The 24,176-nt window shown below is 44.9% G+C and overlaps 2 protein-coding genes across 2 annotated transcripts; both read right to left on the bottom strand.

Moving 5' to 3' along the window:
• Positions 1-323: 323 nt before the first annotated feature.
• On the bottom strand, positions 324-9,180 carry LOC123035580 (polycystin-1-like). The gene is made up of 5 exons (XM_044453945.1): positions 8,962-9,180; positions 7,352-7,639; positions 5,213-5,347; positions 3,246-3,563; positions 324-1,529 (listed from the first exon to the last, which is right to left on the bottom strand). Exons 1-5 carry the CDS (start codon positions 9,025-9,027, stop codon positions 822-824), a joined length of 1,515 nt encoding a protein of 504 aa, XP_044309880.1. The 5' UTR covers positions 9,028-9,180; the 3' UTR covers positions 324-821.
• A 1,213-nt stretch (positions 9,181-10,393) lies between these two features.
• LOC123035641 (polycystin-1-like) lies at positions 10,394-24,148 on the bottom strand. The gene is made up of 9 exons (XM_044454054.1): positions 24,064-24,148; positions 21,377-21,491; positions 20,108-20,274; positions 18,596-18,798; positions 17,211-17,402; positions 15,291-15,445; positions 13,120-13,250; positions 12,440-12,599; positions 10,394-10,610 (listed from the first exon to the last, which is right to left on the bottom strand). The coding sequence occupies exons 1-9, from the start codon at positions 24,146-24,148 to the stop codon at positions 10,436-10,438; spliced, it is 1,383 nt and encodes a 460-aa protein (XP_044309989.1). The 3' UTR covers positions 10,394-10,435.
• Positions 24,149-24,176: the final 28 nt, after the last annotated feature.

Genomic DNA, 24,176 nt, shown 5'->3' with positions numbered 1-24,176 from the left:
TGACATGTGCTGCATTAATATAGACATAAAAAGTTCACTATAGGCACAATCCTGTACCAGTTTAAACAGGAAAAAAGGCCTGCTGTTCCCAGCAGAATGGGAATGCTGGGAGTTGTAGGCCTTTTCCCCTGCTCTAAACCTGCATAGAATTGCACCCTAAAGCAGTTTATTTTTCTAATGGGTGTTGTGGAAATAAGTGCAAGCAAAGGTTCATTCTGTTTGATGTAGCTAAACAGAAGTTGTTCACGGGAATGTTGGTTTTTCTTTGAACATTTCCCTGCATGAGCTGGGAGACACTATTTTCTAGCCATGAAGGTGCTGCTCTAGAATGTGCTAAAGCCTTCCTCATGTGTGCATATTTTAAATTTATTTTCATTACACTTACATCCCACTTTTTTTCTCTTAGAAGGCACCCAGGAGGTAAGAAAATGCAGTGACATTGTAAAAGAAACAGAAGGACTAAGCTGTTAAAAATTATATATCTTCCTTACATTAGGTATATTATCCATACATGTACTTACTTTGCAATGCCATTAATTTGAACTCATACTGCTTTTTGCAATGCTCTTGATAAGGTTCAGTAGAACTATTCACATTTTACAAGGTTAGAAACTAAAGTATTTTAGGCAAGACATATTTAAAAACCAAATGGAGGCCTCATACCATAGTACCCTAAAGGACAACATGAGGAAAGGTAGAAATCTAATCTGAGTCATATCCAGACACTACTTTAGCACTAGAGTGGGTTACGCCAGTGAAGCTTCAGGAAGAAAAAAAAAATAAGCAGCTACCAGTTCTACTCGGTTTAGCTCAGAGTGTGACTACATGTCCCCTGTTCCTGCAGTTTGCCATGCTCTCCTCTTTAACGGGATCTGTCTCTGAAGTGCATCACAGCATTCGCATCCCTGTCCCTCCTCACTTTTTGGTCTCTTCTTGAACAAATGACCTGGCCAGGGAGGGATTCTATGGCAGAGGCCCCCTGAAGCTGGAGGGTTATCCAGCAAGGCTCTATTTCCTGACCTTAGCTGAGATGCAGCATTTGCTGGGATCTGCTCACTGACTTCAGTGGCACTGCAACTGGAAATTCTAAGATGGTGAGCTCTGAGTCTGGCCAAGGCAGACTCTGAGAAAGTGCTATATGTTCGTGGCAGCCTTAACTGGGATCTGGAGGTGTGTGTCACCACCTTTTCTGTGGGAAGGCTTCTCTGCCCCTTCTTAAAAATTCTTCTCTGATTCTGCTCCAGGCTGGTCTCAAGATGGCACACATCCTCCATCAGTTTTAGGACCCTGTCAAAGCAGTCCAGGAGATCATGGACCGCTGATGGTAGGTGTTCTATATAAAAGCCTACATTGTATGGGTCAGGGGTAGGACTCTCAGAAAGCACCATCTCTTCAGAGCTGAAGGAAGAAATGGTTGCACTGCCACAGCGCATGCTGGTGCCAGGAGAACGGAGGTGAGATTGCTTGGAGTTTCCAGAAGAGTGAGACATCAGTGAGTCTATGCCTTCAAATTTCACTTTGTGACGAAACTGAAAGACAACGAGATCAAACCCAATTACATTTCCAGTGATAAATTCTTGTTTTTGGCTAGAAGACCTGTTTGAGCCATTCCAGCACAGCTTTGCTGCCATTACCTTTATTGATGGTGTTGTGCAGTATATGGAAACTTCCCAAAATAGCTGCCAAAATACAACTAAAAGTGAGAGTGTGTTTGTGTTTATAAAAAATAGGGTATCAGAATTTGTCCATCTTCTGAAGACAGGTACAGCTCATGCAAAAGAGGTAAATTCAGATGTGATTACACTTACTATAAACAACTAATTATAAGAACTTTGGGCTGAATTAATACTGCATTCTGACATAAATGAAGCAAAAAGCTAACTCATGCTAAAGACCTGACTGTCTAGTACTATACCAATATATTGGCGTACATATTGATGCATTAATCTGGGCAAAAAGCTCCCTTAACTTAGTTTGCAAAAATTTTAAAATGATAATGGAGTAGAGAAAAATGTTTAATGTATATTTCTTGGTAAAGACCGTTGTTATTAAACCAGCTGTAAGAGGTGAGAAACCTCACAAAATTTGGGGATGGGGTGAAATGGAAATTTTACCTTAGTTTGACTGTAAATTCATTAATGCCACAATTGGTGATTATAGACTTCTTAAATACCAAAGGAATGGATCATCAGTCACTCTTCATCTAACTTCAGGAATGCTTAATTGAGGATAACCTCAGACACTGTGACACAATTTTGTCTGGCTTTGTTCAGAACTTAAAAGTTAATACAAAATTTTTTAAATCTTTAAGTAGAAACTCCTAGGCTGCATTCTCTGCATAGTTATATGGGAGTAAGCCCCAGTGGAAAACAATGGAGCAAACTGGCCCAGGATTCCACTTCATTAAGATTCAGTTAAGTCATGGCTAAAATGGCCATTTCTTTTAAAACGTTCCTCCCAAGTTTATTAATGAGGCTGCTGAAGTATCTCAATTATTTAAGAGTCCAATTTCATTTGTAGTCCACTCATCCATAGTCTGGCTAGCCCAAAGCTCCTCTAGTCCAGCGTCTTGTCTCACACAGCGGAAAGCAAGATGCTGTCGGCAAGATGCTGTCCCCAGCAACTGGTGCTCAGAGCCACACCGCTGCCACGAACCTGGAAGTATCACGGAGCTATCCTGAGCCTATTCATACTTTTGACAGCTCTGCACTCTCCCAGTTCAGAGGCAGAGTGGCTCTGTATACCAAGTGTTGAGTGAAATAGGGAGCAAAGAAATAGGAGACAAACACTTAACCTTTTCCCTGTTTGCCATTTCCCCATTCAAAAGCTTTTCAAAAGTATGAAATCACAGTGGGACAATTTAAAGTTAGGAAACACACAGCAGGGGAGTAGCCACTTGAAGCCACCTTCCCCCAGCTGAACATGGGCAACAGCTTCCACATGGTTGATATTTAAAGCCGGAGTGGGCAAAACTCGGGTCTCTTGATGGTTTGGCCTGCAGCCAATAATGAAGGATGATGGGAGTTGTAGGTCAAAACATCTAGAGGAGCATGGGTTGCCCATCTCTCCCATCTGTCTTGTGTTTGCATGAACAGAACTCCAGTTTGGAAGAAACCAGCCTTGTTTCTTGAAACCATACAATAATACCATTCTCTCCTGCGACCTCTTTTTCTGTCCCTTTGGGACAGGGTTATTGAGGAGACTGCTATGATCCCTCTTCTCTGCTCACCCAGTTTCATGTTTACCTCTTTAGTTTTGCTGAATCCTATCCAGAGCTTAAACCTTTTCACCAAAAATGCAATCATTTCATAATCCTGCAGCTCAGTCGCTGGGTGGTATATCTCAGAATGGGCAGTGTGGTAGCTGCAAAGGACAACAGCACGGAGGAAACTTTGCCCAATCCAGAGCACTCCAGCTCCACAGATGAGGATGTATGTTGTACCCAGCACAGGGGAAACCTGGAGCAATGACTGGAGGAAAGTTGTCTTTCCACGTAGAGTGGAAAGCAGAGCTGAAAAGGCACATGGGAGTGTTCTGAACTCTTCCACAGCTGCAGAGAAGGCCTAGTAATGAAAAGAAGAAGTGAGGATTCATTTTATGAAAGCTAGCAGTAGCCTTTCCCCCTTGGTAGCCTCTGCTATCATACAGGTTCCCAGTCATGAGTCCCCTGATCAGAGATAGGACAGAATGAAAAGCAGTATGTGTGTCCCTGTATCTGTTAGATTATAACTCCTATCATCCCTCACCATTTGACAATGCAGGCTAGAGCTAATAGGCATTGCAGTCCCAACAGCAATGGGAGGGCTGCATTCCCCCCACCCAGCCACAGGGCAGCCTCTCAGCAGAAACACAATGGGACAGCTGCAGTAGCAAAGCTTTTCTGAACACGCAACCCAATTACAAATTCAGAGGGAGGCAATTTTAAACAGGAAGCCCTTGCTGTTCACCAACACGCCTTTACAGAACATGTCAAGAGGAAAGGTCTACAGAGTCAGCATCCCGAAAGCACTCCCTTGTACATGCCCGCCAAATAGATCTCAATGGTGGCCACGCAAAAAGAAATCCTGAAAGAGCAGTTAGTGCACAGGTACGATTACATGGGTTATGGTGATCCTTCAGCTAGCTTGGCTCAAAGCCATTTAGGGCTTTAAAGGCATTTTGAATTGGGACCAAAAGCTTGCTGGCAGACTGGACAGTCTGTGCAGACCCAAGCTGAACATTTTTTATTTATTTATTTTATTTATTAAAACATTTTTAATTTTTGGTCCTTCACTGGGAACGCAGTCCTATCCAGGTTCAGTTCACACCACAATCTGGAACTGCTAACTTCCCAACACTTAGAACCACTATCTTTCCCAAGTTATGTTTCAGCTTGCTCTGTCTCAGCCATCCCAGAGCCCATTGTGCCACCCCTTCAATGCCTCCTTGTGGGATCATGGGGCATGTTGGGCATGTGCCACCACCATTTTGAATATTGGCCCAATTAGAGGTTGTTGGTTGATGTCTGAATCCAGGCACAATAGGTCAATTAAGGTTTAAGCAGTTGAGCTAAACACTTCTTTCCCATTAATAAGCCCATAGTTTGCTGCTGTTGCATGCAAATGGGATCTTTGTGGTGTTTTAATTGGTCTCAATAAAGGTGATGACTATTACTATTTTAAGGACTCAACATAGCCGCTTTCAGTTTTTGATCATAGAGTTCTTTAACCATTCCGAGTCTTAACGGCTTGGGACCTGGATACCTGAAGGAACGCCTTTTTCCATATTTGCCCTCCCACCCCTTGAGATCGGCAGCAGAGGCTCTCCTCTGGGAACCCTCCATGAAAGATATTAGGAGGCAAAGTAACCAGAGGAGGGCTTTCTCTGCAGTGGCACCCCATCTATGGAATGCGCTCCCCAGAGAGGTCCGCCTGGTGCCGTCGTTATTTGTTTTTTGGCGCCAGGTTAAGACCTTTTTATTCCAGCGGTATTTTAATAAGTTTTAACATTGTTTTTTCTATGTTTTTAATTGCAGTCAGTGTGGGTCGGGAATTTTATTTATGTTATTTATGTTATATTTTACATTGTTAGCCGTCCTGAGGCTTTTTTGCGAATAGGATGGCATATAAATATTTTTAAATAAATAAATAAATAAATAATTCCATAGGTCTATCTCACTTATTCCTTCTACCCATGTATCCACCATACTTTTAGATAAAGATAAATAACCTACTAGACAACCACACTGAGCACATATAAGAAGAAACAGGAGGAAGATGAGTGTGGTAGCCACTAGCTTCCTCAGGGAATGATGGAAGGTTTTTCCAAACACAGACCATCTCCGGACAAAGCGGAGTTGCTGTACAATCTAGAAAGAAGAAGATATTTAAAAGGCATGCATTTTGGGAACCATGACGGGGTTAAGGTGGCTACAATGTTATCACAGTACAATTCTTTAAAATTCTGAAATAACCACAAAGAGAAGATAATTTCCCTTGTGGGCATAGCTTCTTGAAAATCTGTATTAGGAAACAGCTTGAGGTAGTAAGGCTGGGATGTTGGCTTCCGATGGAAATGTTCCACAGAATCCTCATTCCATCAGGGTAAGAATACTGCCTACAGAACAAGAAGATTGCCACATCTTCTGCTCCCCCTGTGCTCTCCCCTTGCACTCTTCAAATTTGTTTCAGAAGGCTGGGGGAGCAGAGGATGTGGAAGACACATTCCACAAGGTACCTGTATACCCTGCTACTAGCAGAACAAAGGCTCTGTTCTTTGCATACAATCTGAGTTAGTAGTCTTATTTTTTGAAGTTGGGTGTAGGGTTCATAGCTTCTTGTATCTGTCAAGAATAAAAATAGCTGACTATATTGATTAAAAAGCATTTTGAAATAGGAAAGTATTGGTATTTTTTCCGATGGTATATTTAAAGAAAGATTTGTTCTCTCTAAGAAAGGACATTTTCTTTCTAAAAAGTTTTGGGTCCAATAAAAGGTTTTTCTAGGCACCTAAGAATATCTTCTTGTCCTGTTTTGTGTTTTGATTGAAGGACTTAACAGATTGTGTTTATCTCAGGCCTCTTGGGAGAAACAATAATATCACTTATTGGATCACCCAGTCACCAAATCCCCTGCTTTTTCTACTGCAAAAATTTTGAGCAGCCTCCCTGTTTGCTCTTTTATTGTCAGTTCATTAAGGACATAAGAGGCAGCAACAAAATAATACATCCAACCTTGGACAAAGCAGATGGGTCTCCCTATGCAGATTCATTAAGCAGCCCATGAAAAGAAATGACACAAAAATTATCTCTCAGCAGAAGCCTCAATGACAATATAAAGGTCATTACAGCATCATTTAATATGCAACATTAATGACAATTCTGGTTGTTAATAGGTCAGGCGTGATGCCTTCTCAAACAGACTCTTTTCTATGAATAATGGAAATTATTTTTAACGTTCTCTTGTCAAAGATCTTTAATAATGGATGGGACATGTATTAACCAAGCCTGGAAGAGAGATCTTGTTACTCTGAAGGCAACTGCAGATGAATCCTTTTCAGGTTTTGAAACAGGAAGGCTGCAGTCAGAAACAGTAGTAATTCGGGAATAATCCCACGGACAATTGAGGGGCATCAGAATCTACATTGCAGGGCTGCGGTTAGTGCTGTCAGTTAGCCAACCTGCCTATTTTTTGGGATAGTTAACTTTATCCTAACTATTATTCTATATCAAAGCTGATTTCACAGATTCTGTCCTGCTTTGCTGTTGTCACGAAACAGAAACCAAAGTGGAGTTATGCAGATGAAGGAGCACGCTGGAGTCCCAATAGCCAGTGACAGTTTTCCCATTTCCCAAAGGAGGTCCTTGGGTCACTCCTAACTTCCTTCTCTATAAATGAATTAATTCCATTCACAGATATGGGAAAGTGAAGCACTACATGTGGGAAAAGGGGATATGAGGCCACGATCTGCAACCTGTTCCAGGTATTCCAGTGCCTTCCTTCCTAAAGATACTTTGTTCCAAATAGAATAGTCTTCCGGATGTTTGTGTCCCTGTTTGTTTCATTTGTTTTTACATTTTAATTGCTGTTTTTGTTGATGAAACCCTTGAATGCCTCTCACTGGTGCACAAAGGGAGGGTCTAATTTTTAAAAATGAAATAAGCCAATAAAGGCTCCAGATAAGAATCCCTTCAGCCCTGGATTTTTCGGACGGAGACGCAAGAACCCTGGTGGTACGTAGCCAGGTTGCTGCCTTCAGCCGTAGGAGCACCGTTGCGAAGGGGTCTAAAATACAGTGAGGGTCCCTTGGGTGTGGCGCTCCCAAGAGTGCCGGCTGGCCTCGGGGCAGCTTCTATTCCCCTGCTTTCCCTCACCTTCAGCAGGGTGAGTGCCAGGAGCAGGGCACCCAGAACAGCTTCGGCCTGAGCCAGCAGCGCCACTTCGTAGAAGCTGGAGAAGGCCTGGCGGTGCTCCTGGTAATGTGCCAGCTGCACGTTGGCCAGGGAGACGCAAGCTAAGTGCAAGGCAGCCACAGCGATGGAAAGCAGGGCCAGGAGCAGCCGGAAGAGACTGCTGTTCCGCCGAAGCCCAGGCACCCTTTCTTGTGGTGTGAATGACAGCTTCGGGAGTGCAAAAGCGCCGCTGGAGAGGAGCAGGCATACCTGCAGAGTGGGAAGGACAAAAGGTTTCCTCTCCATAGCCAGATGCTCAACAGTGCAATCCCGTGCATGTTCACGCAGAAATCATCCACCGAGTATGTAGTGGGGCTCACTCTGGTCCCCAGCTATATATGAATCTCACTCCACTGCGGCATCAGGCATACTTACCCTGGGCAGCAAGCCACACAAAAGCAATGGGCTTCCTTCTGCATAAACAGGAATAAGTACAACATGCTTGAGGATAGTATTTCCGAGCACAGTTGACGAGGAAAGCAATAAATCATCCTATCCATTGAGGACAGAGCAAAACATTTTAAGCTACAGTAATTGCCCCCAAACATCCCCAAGAATGGGAACGCTGTGTGCAGCCATAAACCATGTATAGGGCTGCTGTGGAATTTCCTGCTTGAAGAACAGGTGATACTTCACCTTTTCAGGGATGTTTTTAAAACAAATCTGGAATACTCACGGGGTATTCTGGCTTAGGCATTGGTCTAGGCTAGAGGGAGTTGGAGGCCCACTTGTATGCGCTGGCATGGCACATGGTTCATGGATCAGACTAGGAGAGGGGAAAATGTGAGTGCGAATCCTTGCTTGTTCACAAAGTTCATGAAGTGACCGTGCCCATTCTTTGGCAGCCTCATCTATTCCAGAGGGTTGTTGTGAAGACAAACGGCCCATGTGCCCAGTTCTTTGGAGGGAGGGCAAGATATAAATATCATAAATAAAAAGGCAAGCTATCAAAATACCTATGGTTCCAGGGGCATAGCATGTCGTTGACCTCCTCCATGGGCAGAAATGGGGGTCCATGGTCAGGGGAGGCAGTCAGAGGCCTCCTTCAGGTGGCAAAAAGCTCGACTGCCTTTGAACCTCCAGTCTCAAACCGCAGAAGGAACTGAAAAGCAGCAGATGAGTGGAGGCCCTGAATTTGCCAGTTCTCAAACCCTGCCATTCTCCCAACATGCCTCTGATAAGGGGAAAACTACACCAGCCCCTGAGCTGTCATAACTATTTCCCCCTGTTATTAGAAGGAATAGGAGGGAAAATTTAGAAAAGGGCGGCCACAGCCACCAAAAAGGTGAAGGAAACCCACCACCATCTTACACAGTGGCTGTCCCGGCCAGCCTGCACACAGACTGGTGCTTTGGGTTCAGTAGTGGTTGCTCCACTACAGATTCTCCCTTCCCTGCCCCTACAGGACTGTTCTTTCAATAGCTATTCTAGGGCTGCAGAAGAAGAAGGTGGGATGCACGTATAGGACAACACATTTTCTTCCAGAGCACATGGCCCCCAGGGTGTCCTCTTCAACACAGGAGGATGCATACCACCATGGCCAGAGGAAGGTCCAGACGAGCCCCAGAGTGGAACGCTGGCAAGGGGAGCAAGGACATTGACGCAGCCGCTGGCCTGGCCAAGGGGAACTCGAACAGGAGCACTGCTGCCAGGTACAGGTTTGCGTCGGCTTTGTACTGTGTGAACTCGACAAGCACAGCTTTGCTCCTGTCACAATGAGGTAAGGAGAGAGAGTCCTGTGAAAATCAGTTTGAAGAACAAGCTATACAAAAGTATTTTTTTCTGGTAGCGCAAAACTGGTTAGATATGTTCCCTTCTGCTGACAGGGCCTGCTGGGTAGACACCACTTGTGATCTGGAAACAAGAAGTTTTATTTGTGCTTTCCCTGTGCAAAACTTGCTTGTGCTGCCCTCACACTATGGGCAGGATGCAATGATTAAAAGTGACACAAGAAGTGGTACTCCCTCTGAATTGATGTCCAACAGCAGCTTTCCCCAGCAGACTTTTGGACTGTGACTTCCAGCATTCCTGGCCACTGGCCATGTTGGCTGAGGCTGATGAGAATTGTAGTCAAAAGATGGAGAGGGCACATGGTTGGGAAAGGCTGTCCTACAACATCTCACACAGCTCCACACATAGGACATGCCTGCACAACACATGAGACCCAGCTTCAGAGCAAGTGCAAGTGCCCTGGCTCCCAGCTGAGACACCCTGGGAAGTATTGGAGTTCTGAGAAGGGGATAACTATGCCTAGGAAGGACTCCTGTGGCAGTGGGGCTTCTTATCTATTGCAGCTTTTAGGCTGAACTTTGTAGGAGCCTTCCATGGTGATGAACCTATTGTGCAGGTGGCTAAGTCCTACAACAGATCAGCAGCTCTACTGCTCTAGGAATCACCAGCCTCCCCAGACTAACTCCCAATTCTTAGTGCTCTCATAAAATTGTAGCTAAGAGAATTCTGATTATTTAAAATGCATTTCCATGAGGCTCCTGTTACAGCAACAGAAATAATGCCTAATAGGTCCCAAGGCTTAAAGAGCAGGCTGCATGAGTCCATAAGTTCTGGTGCAGGACCAGTTAGGCTGTGCAACCTGGACAGCAACCCATAGTGAGTATGTAGATTGCTTGTGGGAAAATTACCTTTCTTTCCTTAGAACGGTTTTCTCTTCATTATGTGGTGCCTTCAATGCCCACAATAAACTGCCTTATGAACTGAGATCACAGAAAACTGTTCATTCTTAAGAACACATGTCTCCTGAAGGTTTAAAGTTATGCCTGGAGGAATGTTGTCCATGGGGTTGCGATGGGTTGGACATGACTTCGCGACTAACAACAACAACAATGCTTACTATAGGTTTAGCAGACAGATGGCCAGAGTAGCAAAGTACAAGATACCAGTGACACATACTGTTTAGCAAACTGAGTAAAGAAAGCAGAAGCTTTCCAAGGAAAGCCATTCCTTCTCTTCCTCAAGAAAAATTGCACATGCATTGATTTCTGCCTCCGCTTAAAGGCTGAGTTCCAAATACAGATAAAGGGCTCCGGCACTTTGCCTTTTGTGGATCCAGTTGCTTGCTCGCAGGTCATGCAGCATCCTCCGGGCCTCTGCAGAGTTGTTCCCAAGCTCCTTTGCACAGCCAGCATTCATGTGGTAAAATCCTGCACGACCCCAGATCCCAAGCCTGTCAACAAAATCCCATGGAGGGCCCGTGAAAATAAAGACCACCAGTCATGCCTTGGGAGCCATCCAGGCCAGTGTACCACGGCCCCGTCCTCCACTGAGCCAGTCCCATGAAAGCAAGTGGCCCATGACAAACTCAGCTTAGGTGAGCTTTTAGTGGGCCTCAGCAACCCCAGCTCTGTGAGTGGTCACAAGCACAGGCTACAAGTGGACTTGTTCGTGAACAGAAAGTTCAGCAAAATTTTGCTTCCGTTCGTGAACTCCGCATCAGGTGACGAACACGATTGTGGCCATCTTCCCCACACGAACATGCTCGCAGCCATCTTCCCTGCACTGCAACCATGTGTCAGAGCGTGTTCGTGTGGGGAAGATGGCTGCGTTTGTGTTTACAGGAACACGAACGCGGCCATCTTCCCCGCTCTGACACGTCGTTGCGACTTCCTCTAGTTGAGATCACGGTCGCAGACTCTCCCTCCAAGCAATAGCCTCCTCCCCACCCACCTCCTTGTCCTCCATGCCAGAAGTCGCCTTAAGCAAGCTTAGTGTTCTCTCTCTTCATACTGTACTGTACTTTGTTTCATATTTTTGTGGTAAAAAAATTACATAAGGTTCAATGTAACCTTATTTACATTGAACCTTATGGGGAAATTTGATTCGGTTCACGACCAGAATTGTGGAACGAATTAAGTTCGTGAACCGAGGTACCACTGTGTCACATACTGAAGTGGCATTCACACTACTGCCTCAGCACATGGAACATGTCCAGACATCAACATGAATTGTCTAGTCATTTATAAGCTTATTTTGGAATGGAATAATGTGGATATTCCATATGTCAGGGAGGAATGGAATAAGGAATTGGAATGCTCTATACAGTCTAATCAGTGGGAAATTGCCTTAGCTTCCATACATATTATTTCTGTGGAATTAAAACTGAAGTTGATTCAATGAAGATAGTTGTTCCATGTAAATTGGATACTACAGAAGCTAGGCATTTAGATGGCCACAGGATTTTTCAGAGTGCCAGCTCCAACCTCAGAAACTTTCTTCAGGGTCAAAGATGGGACTCCACAGTTGGAGTGCTTTTTTCTCTCACCTCACAGCATGGGCTGCTTCAGTAATGTCACAAATGTGCCCTCGGAGAAGGGGTTTCGTGAGCATTCTGTGGGGAGAGAATGAGACAGGTGCAGCCATGATATAAGGGCTCCTGGCTGCAGCTCCTTCCCTCCCGCCCTGAAGAACCACGCTTAGACAGTGGGCTGCACTTTGCAGGGCTGGAGGTATCGCTGTGCTCCGTCCACCCTTCATAGGATGCTTGTGGGCCTCTGAGTGCAAGGGGCTGGCAGCATCTGGACTGGGTTGCCTGCTTTTACTCCAGCCCTGGAACTATAAACTCCACCCACGGTTAGCTGGGTGAGTGAAGAAAGCACTCCAGCTTGCAAAAGCGCTCTTGCTTCTTTTGAACATTCCCTTGACAGGCAGCGCCATCTGAATGCTTAGTCACATGTGCTCTGCTTACATTAAAACATGCATTTGAAACAGAAGTGGCAAAATTTTGTTTTGCTTCTTTTAAACCAATGGTGTTACAATTGCATATGCTTTTATTCTAGCTTTCACATGGTTCTGCTGTTGGTCTTATTGTTTGTAGTCTTCTCACTTTTTCATTTGTTCTACCTTGTCATAGTTGCAAATATTTTAATTAAAAAACAACTATTGTCTCAAAACTGCCACATTCAGAGAGTGTTGTGACGAAGAACAGGCCCGTCAAAGAGACAAAAGCTGCCAAGAAGACAGTTCAGAGGTAAAGATCCCCACGACATGCACCCTTACCTAAAGGAATCGTGCTGCGCTGATTCAGAGCATGTGTCTCTGTCAGTTTGACTACTCTGGGAGGCCTCTGATCCAAAGTCAGACAAGTGACAAAGCGGACAGGTGCTGTTGGCAGTACCGAAATGGCACATCTGAAATGCAAATTCAGGCCGGGAAAGCCCTGGGAAGTACAGAAAAAGGATCACGTATGGCTTTTAAATGAATATGTGAATAAATACTGCTTGCTAGGTTATATGTTGTACACGAAGTACTCACACACTCTGCGACTTCCCATGGTACTACACCTATTCTCCCTCTTCTCCCTTCAGACTCCTGGCACACGCTTTGTAATACCATCACGACCGTCTCAGAGCAATGCCTCTCATTAATTCAGTTCATTAAGCTTAATGTGCATTGCACCTTAGGTTGTCTGAGATCCAGAGTCATTTCCTACTTTCCTCAACTCCAGCTCCTTTCCCCAAACTTCTCAATTGTTTGCCAAAATTCTTCTGTAATACCAAAATCGACCAGGCCAGCTCTTCCGAAGTTTCAGTACTGCCTGACATGAAACAACAATTTCTCCTTTCTTGGGCCCTTTTCCTCCCTGCTACCTCCCCCAAACACAGTCCGCTACTGCCCATTTTCCTGAATTTTCCCAGTTTACTAGTCAAGAGAAAAAGTGATTCTGGCAGAACTTGCACCTGGATCCATGAGCAGGCCTGCAGTGGAGCTTTGGTGCTGGAGTCGAGGCACTCCTACTAGTGTCAGGGTAGGGTTGTTGTAAAGGTAGTTCACTAGCACCGTGTCTATCCATTCCAGTGTGTCAGAGTGGCTACAAAAGAAGAAGCTGCATCATCAAAGACAATTAAAGCAAAGCATAAAATATAATCAGTTTGTTTTATCCCTTGATTCTGTGATGGTGAAATCCATCCAGAAAAGTAGATTCAACCAAACAAATGGTTTCATTACAAATTAACTCCCCAGAGGAAGTGGGGGGTGGGATGGTTGTAGTCAAGACATTTTGCCATAAGGACTTCAACCATCTGCTAACGAGGAATCAGTTCAACTCTGTAGCTGTATTTGTGATCATCAAGGAACTGCCCAGTGCAGGATGCAGAACAACAACCAGGGAACAACTGTGGACTTTCCCCGTGGTATTTACCATCGGAGAGACAGAGTTTTCTGGCATTTGAAGTCCTACATATGAGTAAGACTGGGGGAAGGACCAGTCTTATTTGGTGAATTTGTGAATGCCCTTATGACAGCAGAACCTCTGTGGACAATTGCCCAATGGCATGAAGGCCAAATTGATGTGACATTAATTCAGTGAAAACAGTTGGTGCCGGGGTTGATGTTGGTCTAGTGGAGGCTTCCCTTAAGTTGCAACAACAGCGCTGAGCCATGTCTAATTTGGCTCTGGGAGATGGAAGGAAGCATCCACGGAAGGCAATGGATGGGTACAAGGACATCCCAACTGGCCCAGGGCTCCCAGGCAGAGGGGTCAGGCAGCAGGAGGGGGTCACAGGTCAAGGGGGCTGGCCAAATACTTCAAATTGAAACTTTCTGGTATTTCAGTCCTGAAAAAACAGGAGCAGCACTTTTGAGACATACATACGGAGACTAAAATTCAAACCCATGCTGAATTTGATACAAATAATGGACTGGATATTTTGGACTACTTTCGTCAGTAACAACCTTTGAAATATTACCTGGTGTTAAAACCACTGTCAGCTCATTTATTATCTGCTAAGGACCTGTGGTTGAGTAATAATCTACCAAAAGTGATTCAAATATTTGCATTATTAATGAATGCTGTCATTATGTGAGTTCAGCTTTAATTCATTGTGTCTCCTTATTGCCACATAAAAAACAATGGCAAGATTATGCATTCTATTTTTTTTTTACTAGGACTAGTTTATCTGCCAAGAGGTACCATTTAATTTGTCCCCCCAGCTCCAAATTCTTCTCTTGAACACAATAAATCAAAGTGATGGCTGTGGAGCCATTTATAAAAACTCATATCCCAATTAAAAACAAATTATCTTGGCATTCCCAGGTCTCCTGAGATCTGCCTGTTTTAGACACGCTCCATTTTTAAAAAAAATTATTACAAACAATGGAGATGTTGGCAATAGTAATTTGAATAACTTTTCTGAAGTTTCATGGTATTTTATAAACCAATTTTAAAAGTCCTTAAAGTACAGTGGCCACTGCCATTGTTTTATGACAGCTAGGAAATAATGGCCGCATTACTTGATTTTGTTTTTTATTAGTTTCACTTGGGCACAGGGGTAGCTGCAACCTTTAAAATTTAAACTTTTTTTTAACAAAGCAAGCCCCTTAGTTAAAATGTCTTCAAGCAGTTTAGGACAAAAATGGTTGTGGTATGAATGTGCTATTTGTGCCACATCTGGCCCTGAGAAATGACGCAAAAGTCTGGTAAGACAGACATCAACTGGGCCGAGTTTGCCTGTATTTCTGTTGGGGACAGCTTACTTGTCCTCAGTAGCAGTGGTGGCAGCATTACATTTCTAACTGCCTTGTTCCCTCTTGCAATGGAATGGGTGGCTTGCATGTTTCTCCCCCTCTCCATCTTATCCTCACAATAGCCCTGTGAAGTAGGTTAGGCTGAAAGTTATTGACTGGCACAAAGTCACCCAGCGAGATTCAATGCCACGCAGTGACTTGAACCTGGATCTCCCAAGTCCCAGTCCAACAACCTCATCCCCTCACAACACTGGCCCTCCACGCTAACCCTCTCACCTTGGGTCTATCTGCATGTTTGGCGGCATGCTATCTTCCTGAAACGTACTAAAGTGCCTCTAGTGGTGGCAAACTTGCTGTCCACGTTCCCTCCCACTGGAGGGCTCACCTGCACACAGAAGCGAAGTTCAGACCATTATCATTTGTCACCGAGATGGCCTGTTTGACGGCAGCATGCAAGAGATGGACATTGCTGTCATGGAAGCATCTCTGATAATTGATGGTCAGCACCACCAGAAGGAAGAGCATGTACGTGATGCAGTTCTGGGGAGAAGGAATCGAGAGGAAAGGAATATAGCAATGTAACTAAAATGATGTAGCACCATCATGGACTGTCATACTGCAGCTGAGAAAGTCTGAATGTGGAAAAAGAGAGATCAAAAACTGGTGGCAGAGAGGGGAACATCCCCGCAATTTCTAATCTGTGCGCATTATTTGAATTAACTGTGCAGAGTTTAAGTATTTTCCTATTGCTTTACATTGCTATACATTGCCATTGACCTATAAGAATCTCTAGGCCTCTCTGAGAAAAGGTAACAGAGTCACAGATGTCCCTGCGTACACTTAGTTACTACCTTCATCTCTCTGGAACAAAGGATTATCAGTCTCTCTGTATTAATAAAGTGAACCTCTAAATCTAGTCTGACATCTAGTGGGCAAAGAAAATACAATCTTCTACTTCATTTGTCTTTAGTTAGTGGATCCAAGCCACTATTATGGCTGTCATCCAACCTCAGATGGGTTGTAATAGGAGTACTGCCACCATGCAAGTGCAGGGTAAAAAGTTGAAAAGGGAGTCTCCTTCACCACATACAGTACATGTTTGAGGGACTCACATCTCAGTTTTCTACCCTTGGCCATGAAATCCCCATCTGGCTATGAAATTCACTGTGTGGGTTCAGGCCAGTCACTGACTCTCAGCCTAACCTATTTCACAGGGCGGTTGCAGGGACAAAAGTGACAGGAGACAGAAGAGGATTGTATCAGCCACCTTGGGTTCCTTGCAGGAAAAAAGATGGAATAGAAACATAATAAATACATACAGTGGAGGCCAGGGCCTGAAAAGGTTGAAGATTGCTGTAATCTAACCCATTACTTAAATTTAAATCAGAGTCTTATCCTACAGCATCTGCCTAACTCAGGCTTTGCCATCTTGCAGCTGCAACACCGACATGAAGTCTCCCAGACTGAACAACAGAACCTCCATCGAGCTCCCTGCCGGCACTGCAGAAAGCAACCACTGGTGCTTCAAGGCACGGTTGTTTCAGGGCCACCACCTGGACGCCTTCACGGAATGGTATGAGCAGTCCTGATGTGCCTGTCTTGCATGCACACCCCTCCCTCATTTCCTGCCACTTCTCCCACTCTTTTTCTCCTTCTCCCTTACAACATAACATCCAAACAACAGAGGGAACTGCCACACAAGGCCTTCTGACCAGGAGTGGCAGAGGTCCCCTGTCTGGAAAGAGTCCTCTGGAATCAGCAGGATGACCTGCCTGGGTGCTGCTTGCCAGTGTTACGGCTGAAAAACAGGCGCGCCGAGCAGCAGTGCCTCTTGAGCAGCAGCTGCACCCCAGCAGCGGTGCGGTGTGAGTAGGGGTCCTAAGTACTGCCGACCCTCCAGTTAGGAGGGGAGGGGCAGCTTGCTTCCTGCAGTCCAAGAATGGATTTGTTTGCTCCACACACCTTGCTGAGGTGAGTTCGGAAGACCATCTCAAGTTTCTTTCAATCCCTCTGTCCCTTGCAAGTGATGAGACTCGGTTGCTACAATATAGTATGCAAATTTCAGCGGTTCATACCTATACTTTACAATCTTCCCAAATCCAATTTAACATCTACTGTCACAGCTCTGGATCACAGCCGTGGATCTCTTACCTGGACTAGCCCTGCCATCTCCTCTCTAGTCATTCTTCTGATCCACTCATGTCCGTTCAACACTCGGGCAGAGATTGCCCATTTCAGCCATTGCTATGACCACAGCTGGATGCAGAGGGTGGCAACATTTTGCAAGAGGAATACAAGAACTTACCCACATCAAGTTCTTGAGAGCGCGAACTTTCTTGGCCTCCTCCTTGGCCTGCAGCAGCCCATATCCACAGGGCACCCGCACCTTCCCAACTCGCTCAGGCATTTGCTTCACCAGGGGCTTCTCCACCAGTCCCTCAGCCTCGCTCTCCACTGGCTTGCTGATGAGAGCAGCATGCAGGGCTCCAATCCCCACCTGAGAGAGCAGGCACATGGGCAGCTGCTGCCCTGGTTCCCCGAAAATAAGACCTAACCAGAAAATCAGCCCTAGCATGATTTCTCAGGATGCTCACAATATAAGCCCTACCCCAAAATTAAGCCCCAGTTAAGATCTTCATCCAGACGGATGGGGAAACACAGTAGCACGTCTGTTGCAACACACGGAAGACGTGTTGAACTATAAAATAATAATGTTAATTTATAATTAAATATAAATAAATAATATCATTGACATTAATGCTTAAAATAAATGACAATTAACATTATAATTAAGTCCTTGTAAATACTGAAGCAGGCACCTTTGGATGAGAGGTAATGCCTCTGTAAATGGAGGAATGTGAGACTTACTGCCGAAGGACCGATCAGAGTGCAGACACAACGCACGAATGATGTCAATACGTTGTGTGTTGTAACAGACTTACTTAATGCATGGATGCAAGACGGGTGCAAAAAGAGCTATTCTGCTGAGTACAAGAAAGGGATCGTGGAGGACTCTTGGGGCAAGCATCTTACGGCTTTCGTAAGGAAAAAATAAGACATCACTTGAAAATAAGCCCCAGTGTGTCTTCTGGAGCAAAAATTAACATAAGACCTGGTCTTATTTTTGGGGAAACACGGTATCAGTTCAGCCAGCTCAGTATTTCCCACACTGACTAGCAGCAGTCCTCCCGCATGGCAGGCAGAAGTCATTCTGAAACATCCCTGAACAGTTCGCATTGAAAGCATATGCACGACTACTGAGCTGCAGCCCTTCCACATCTTGACGAAGGGCTCCTTGATCCAATTTGCAGCACCCCTCCATCACTCTTTTCGTCAGGATTATACTGAATTTCTATTCGGGCTTAGGACTCCGTGGCAAACTCATCCTTGCCCATCCCTCCATGGGAGGGATTTTGGCAAGGACCTTACTCATGCAGTGCCACTCTTTGGTCATTTTGACAGCACCCACAGATCATCCCATTCAAATGTATACTGGGAGAGCCAATTGAAAGCTTCCCATATCATGTCTGGCTTGGCCCTCAAAGTTTTCGAAAAACTTATCATTTCCAGGCTGCTGGTTAGAAGGTTGTTTGTGAACCATCTGCCCCCATTGTATTTCAGAACATATGGCAGGCATATGTGACAACGGAGAAAATTGCAAAAGGACAGAGGAATGTGTTGTGCCATCACCTTCAGCGGCTCCAGGAAGAAGAAAGAAGTGATGAAAGCAAAGGCGGAGGAGATCAGCCACATCAAAGCCACGTGGTCAAGGAATGTGGAACCATACAGGATGCTGATGGAGAAACAGCAAGCTAGCAGTAAGAAGATGGTCACGTAGGTTGCGGGCAGCATCCCAGCAGGGAGGAGCCACTCCTGAGGCCTTCTGGCAACCCCTGGAATGGAGACGACCAAATATTAGGACACTATCCTGGGCAAACCCTTGATATTGATAATGATCCCATCAGACATGATAATTGTTCAGAATTACGCAGAGTGTGAAGAAAATGGAGAGGGAGACATTTTTCTCCCTTTCCCATAACAATTGAACCTGCAGCTATTCCATGAAGCTGATGGGTGGAGACTCAAGACAGATAAAAGGAAAAACTTCTTCACCATAGTACATAGTGAAACTGCAAAGTTCACTGCCACAAGATGTAGTGATGGCCACCAATTTAAAGGGCTTTCCAAAAGGGGACAAGAAAAATTCATGGATGAGAAGGCTAGTAATGGCTACTAGCCCTGATGGCCTTTCATGATCCTAGATTATGAGCATGCTCACACAGCAGGAGACAGCCTTTCAGATAATGGATCTAAGCTGAATAAGAGCCTTGTGTATTTCTTCATTGGTAGGCACTCCATGGTGATCTCAGATCCATCAGGGCAGGACAAAGTTACTCTGACCCAAATAACTTCTTTCCCTGTACAATGCATCCTGCCACCTAGATGAAAACAGATCCTTGCTCCTGCTTTCTCAGTATTTGATTTTCTATTGGGGCAGATCTTTCTCTCTCTCATTCTCTCTCTCTCATACACACACACACACATCACACACATCACACCCCCCCCCCTCAGGTGCTGCTACTAAATCAAATGCAATCAATTTCAAACAATAAAATCATGAAAAGCACAAAGGGATAAAACAATAATTAAAGAAGCAATGAAATATGCCATCTTTTATATCTACACTATGAAAACACAAAGCAGAATTTGAATTCCTATAACCATTTATCTGCATCTCACTTTAATGTTATTTTATGTGACATTGTCTTCACAGACAGAAAATAAAGAGGGGCCTGGATAGTCCTGTGTATTTGGTGCAAGGTAAGTGCTCTGGAAAGAAGCACGCACACACTGCTGCTTCAAAAGTTCTGTACTGGAAGCTCTTAGCTCCTGGGAAGAGTTTTGGAAGAAGGGTTGAGTTAGGGGCAGACAAAGGAACCTACGCATGGCTACCAATGAAAAGGCAGGCAGTCAGGCCAGCCTGAGAGGTGCAACCTACATCAGAGAGCAGACGAGGCAAAGAAGTTCCCGTTTGTCTCTTCCACCCACCACCATGCAGGGAAGGGGGCTTCTCACAAGTGTAGCTTTCCCACAACAGAAGTAAGAAAAAAACGAATCCATGCTGAGTTGGGATAGGCATGTGCTCTATCCCAACCATAGGGCTCCTCCAACACAAAACAGCTCATCAGTATGCACACGCACCAATCCGGGTAGAAAACGATGACGCTGGAGTAGGAGGAGGTTCCAGTTCAGAAAGGACTGGTTCCAGTCCAAGAGCAGAGACACAAGAAACCGACTTCTGCAGAACACTCCTGCTGCTTCCACGCTGCCCAGTCTCCTCAGACCAGCCGCTGCTGGAGCAGTCCATCCTGCCATTTGGAGGGGAAGAAGGAGTGTACTGGGATTAGTGGCAAGAAATGCATGAGAGCCACCCAGGAAGAGATGAGGCAGAGGGGCCCCTCCAGAAACAGAGAGCTTACAGTGCTGTCAGGCTGAGCTGGCACAGACTGATTTTTATTTTGGGCCAATGCAGAGGTGCAGCTGTTGAGTCAGGCTGCTGTATATGGACCTGGGTCTGATGCTACTAAGTGAATTAACAAGTAAAGATGCTTGACTGGAACCCACTATGTGGCACAGTGTCTACAGGATAAAGACAAACCTGCTTTCCAAGTGTGGCTGAAGTGGTTAGAGTGCATCCCCATGTTTAACAAGAGCCTCAAAGCAGAAACAGAAACAGGGCGAGTTCGGAAGGGGTCTCCCGGGCCATCTAGTCTGACCCCCGGGAGCCGGCTCCTCTCCCAACATGCCCACCATGTGCGTGTCAAGCCTCTCCTTGAACACCCTCACCAATGGGCCTCAACCACCAGTATTTTCCTTGCAGTTTAGGATGCCTGCTAGTTTCTGTACCGGGCTACAGTTAAGTTCCCCAACATTAACTAAAATTTATTTTATCTAATAATAACCCACATGTGAATGGATAATTTTATACTGTATATTTGTAATTTATTTTAATGTATATATTTTAAAATGTTATTTAACTTATTTGTTGTAAGCCGCCCCGAGGCTTCAGCGAATGGGGCGGCATAAAAATGTTCAAACAAACAAACAAATAAATAAATAAATAAATAAATAAATAAATAAATACCTGTATTGTCCTGGAACTGACTTGAGAGATGAATTATTTTATTTATTTATTTATTTATTTATTTATTTATTTCGACAACTTATATGCCGCCCCATTGCATGAGCCTCGGAGCGGCTTACAATCATTAAAATCCTGTATAAAATACAAAAAATTCATCAAATAAATAAAACACATAAAATAAAATAGCGGAAACAGCCTGGTCAATTTAAAATCAACAAGTACTCTTTCTGCTCATCCGTTCGCTCTCTTCAAGGTTCGACCTGCCTATCTCTTCTTTCACATCTCCTTAGTTAGATGACTGTGCAGGACCCAGATGCATTACATACCCATCATAGGTGAGATCTGCTTCAGCTTGGGGTGAAAACCTGCCGCTGTCAGATGTGACACAGCTGGAGACATTCTCTTGGCTTTTGCCAATGCCAGAGTTGGGCAAACCTCCTTCTGGGGGGAATAAGAAAAGCCAGCGCTTTAAAGTAGGCTTCACCACAAGGTCTGGCTCTGCTATAATCATGGAATTGGGTTTACCAGAAGTGGTGTGAGCAGAAGCAGACGGCACAGCAAGGCAAGGCACCAGGCAGCGGGGGCAGAGCTAGACGACGCATGCAGTTGGAGCCATTGCACAAAGCTGCCCAGCTCACAGGGGTGGCTTTGTAGAGCTATCCCTGTCTGTGGCGGCACTTCCTTGCCTGTGCTAAGCAGATGGTCCAATTCAGAAGAGAGGGCAGTAGAAGCAGAAGCAGAATGGCAATACTTTTCAATTTTTATTTCTACCCAACTATAATTCTTCCATCATGGAAAAAGCCCATCATGTCCCATTTCAAGGATTGTCCATGAACATGGGCCCCAAAATATCCCACCAGCAGCTCCATTCACCAACAAAGTTTGGCTCTCTACCAGTTATAAAATATTTAGCTACCTAATAGTTTGCATATCAGTGATTAAACTGGAATGCTTAATTATTAGTACATATAATTGCAATTGATAAAAACCTATATGGGAACCTTTCTAATATACTGTGTAACTAGAACTTGCAGTTTATCAAACAGAAGCTACTCATAGGTGGAAAGTACATTTGGAAAGTACAATGTGAGGTGGCACTGCTGGTTAAACCACTGACCTGTTGAACTTGCTGATCAGAAAGCTGGCAGTTTGAATCTGTGTGGTGGGGTGAGCTTCTGTTGCCTTGCCCCAGAGCTCCTACCTACCCGGCAGTCCGAAAGTGTGCAAAACCGTGAGTAGATAAATGGGTACCCACCTCGGTGGGGAGCTAGCGATCTGCGTGGAAGTGTGAGGACCAGCCCTGTGTTGGACCGGCAGTGCCAAACCAGCAGCAGCAGCAGCAGCAGCAGCAGCAGCAGCAGCAGCAGCAGCAGCAGCAGCAGCGGAGAGAGACCAGAGGATGCTGACACTCCCGCAGACCAGCTCTAGCTGCTCCGTGTGCAAAGCCAGCTCACTCCCTGTGGTGCACCTTGGCTAGTGCACAAGCGTGAACTGAAGCACTAGCAACCTTAGGCAGCCAAACTACTCTGTATTGCCACTGTAGACTTCCTGGCTAATTGTATCAATGCCATACAAAATAAACAATAAGCTGTCAAAATCAAACTACAATCAAGCATATCTGCCCGTTACCAGTTAAAAACACCTTTACTGATTATGATTGCTCCTTATTTAGCAATGAAAAATAGACAATGAAATCAAGTGTCCATGCAAAAGTTAACCCTGTCATGATCAGTGAAACATGTTCTCCTAGTAACATGTATGTTTAGGAGTTGTTGGGAAAATTTGGATAAATCCTGACTGAAAAGCATTACTTCTGTGCCTTTGCATTGTGGGATCAAATCCTGTCTTCCTTCTCAAAACCAAGCTGTCCCTGTTTATAATGGCATTCATTCCCCACTCCTTTCTCTCACCTTTAGCTGTAAGCTACAGCAGACAGGCCATTTTAGCCCAAATATACATTGTAAATAGTCATTGTTGGAATTCAGTTTACAATAATCTTTTGATAGCCCAGAGTGCTTCATGTGCCCTGATCATGCAGAATGTTTAGAGTCAAGAGAGGGGTCTGAGCTTATCATGAATAGTTTCTAGTAGCTTGAATGTGCATGTCTGAGCAGACCTGGAGATGGGTTCAAGTTACTCAACTAAAGTGTCAATACAGGCAATTAGAAATATTTTAATCTGATTGTTACAGTGTGATTGACTGACATTTCTTTATCTGTTCTGTATGTGATGACCTCAGAATCTTATTGTAATCTCTGCATTCTGTCATCAATTGCCCTGTACCTGTGTACCTATAAATGCCCTGTAATGGTATTGAAGCTTTGCAGCAGAGTTCATCTCTGCCTGTCCGGTAATGCATTATTGTGAGTGTACCGCGGGAACCTTGGGGTAAATACAATAAAGCCTCAGATGGTCTGGACGCTTGGTCTTTCCCACGAACCCGAGTTTTATTCCCTCTTCTCAAATTGAGATTCTGGGGTTCTGACAGAGTACAGTCCAGGTTGGCTGGCCTGTGATAAACTTTTCAGACCCACTGTTAGGGTAGAATCTTTTGGGATGCCCACAAGCCCCCAGAGGCTTGTGGGTATCCAGAGCAGATGCAGAGGGGCGAGGGGCAGGGGGGAGACGACTCCCTGTCTTCCCATTCTGCAGCTTTGCCCATTTTGGTTCTTTTTGCCCATCTAGCTGGATCATCTTAGAGGAGGAGAGGAGGAGGTTGGTGCAGTTTCAGGATCAAACATATCCTAGCTTCCCCCTCAAAATGCCCCCTTTTTCTGCTCTCAGAGGTCACTTTCCCAACCTCAGTGAGCAACCAGTGTGGTAGTCTCCAATCTCCACCCTGGGAATCTGAACAATCCTATTGCCCCTCGAGTACTGCCTAAGGGCTGGGAGGGGGGGTCACTCCCTTGGATCAGTTGCTAAAATTGCAAAACACTCGCCCATTTAAAAAAAATTGCAAGAGGCACTGAGGACAGAAAAGGCAAAACAGGACAAAAATGTGGCTGGCACTTACCAGAGCGATGGCCACAGCTGGACCTCCTGCTGTCCTCAGATCCTCTGAAGGAAAAGGACAGGGGGTCATCTTCAGAGCTGCACATGGACTCCGATCCCAGTTTCCCCAGAGCC

Source organism: Varanus komodoensis, unplaced genomic scaffold (assembly GCF_004798865.1).
Source record: "Varanus komodoensis strain SLA01 unplaced genomic scaffold, ASM479886v1 scaffold7_1, whole genome shotgun sequence".
Classification (NCBI taxonomy): domain Eukaryota; kingdom Metazoa; phylum Chordata; class Lepidosauria; order Squamata; family Varanidae; genus Varanus; species Varanus komodoensis.
This window is presented reverse-complemented; position numbering and strand designations above follow the sequence as displayed.

Bases quoted from the DNA above. Each gene is read 5' to 3' on its own strand.
- LOC123035580 (XM_044453945.1), bottom strand. From the start codon at position 9,027: ATGTCCTTGCTCCCCTTGCCAGCGTTCCACTCTGGGGCTCGTCTGGAC. The intron at 7,640-8,961 runs GTATGCATCCTC...CCCACTCTGCAG, and splicing joins ACCTTCCTCTGGCCATGGTG to GTATGCCTGCTCCTCTCCAG. The intron at 3,564-5,212 runs GTAGGTTATTTA...TTTCATTACTAG, and splicing joins GTGCTCAGTGTGGTTGTCTA to GCCTTCTCTGCAGCTGTGGA.
- LOC123035641 (XM_044454054.1), bottom strand. From the start codon at position 24,148: ATGTGCAGCTCTGAAGATGACCCCCTGTCCTTTTCCTTCAGAGGATCT. The intron at 12,600-13,119 runs GTGCAAGTTCTG...TGTACTTCCCAG, and splicing joins AGGCCTGCTCATGGATCCAG to GGCTTTCCCGGCCTGAATTT. The intron at 10,611-12,439 runs GTAAGGGTGCAT...TTTTGTTGACAG, and splicing joins GCGCAGCACGATTCCTTTAG to GCTTGGGATCTGGGGTCGTG.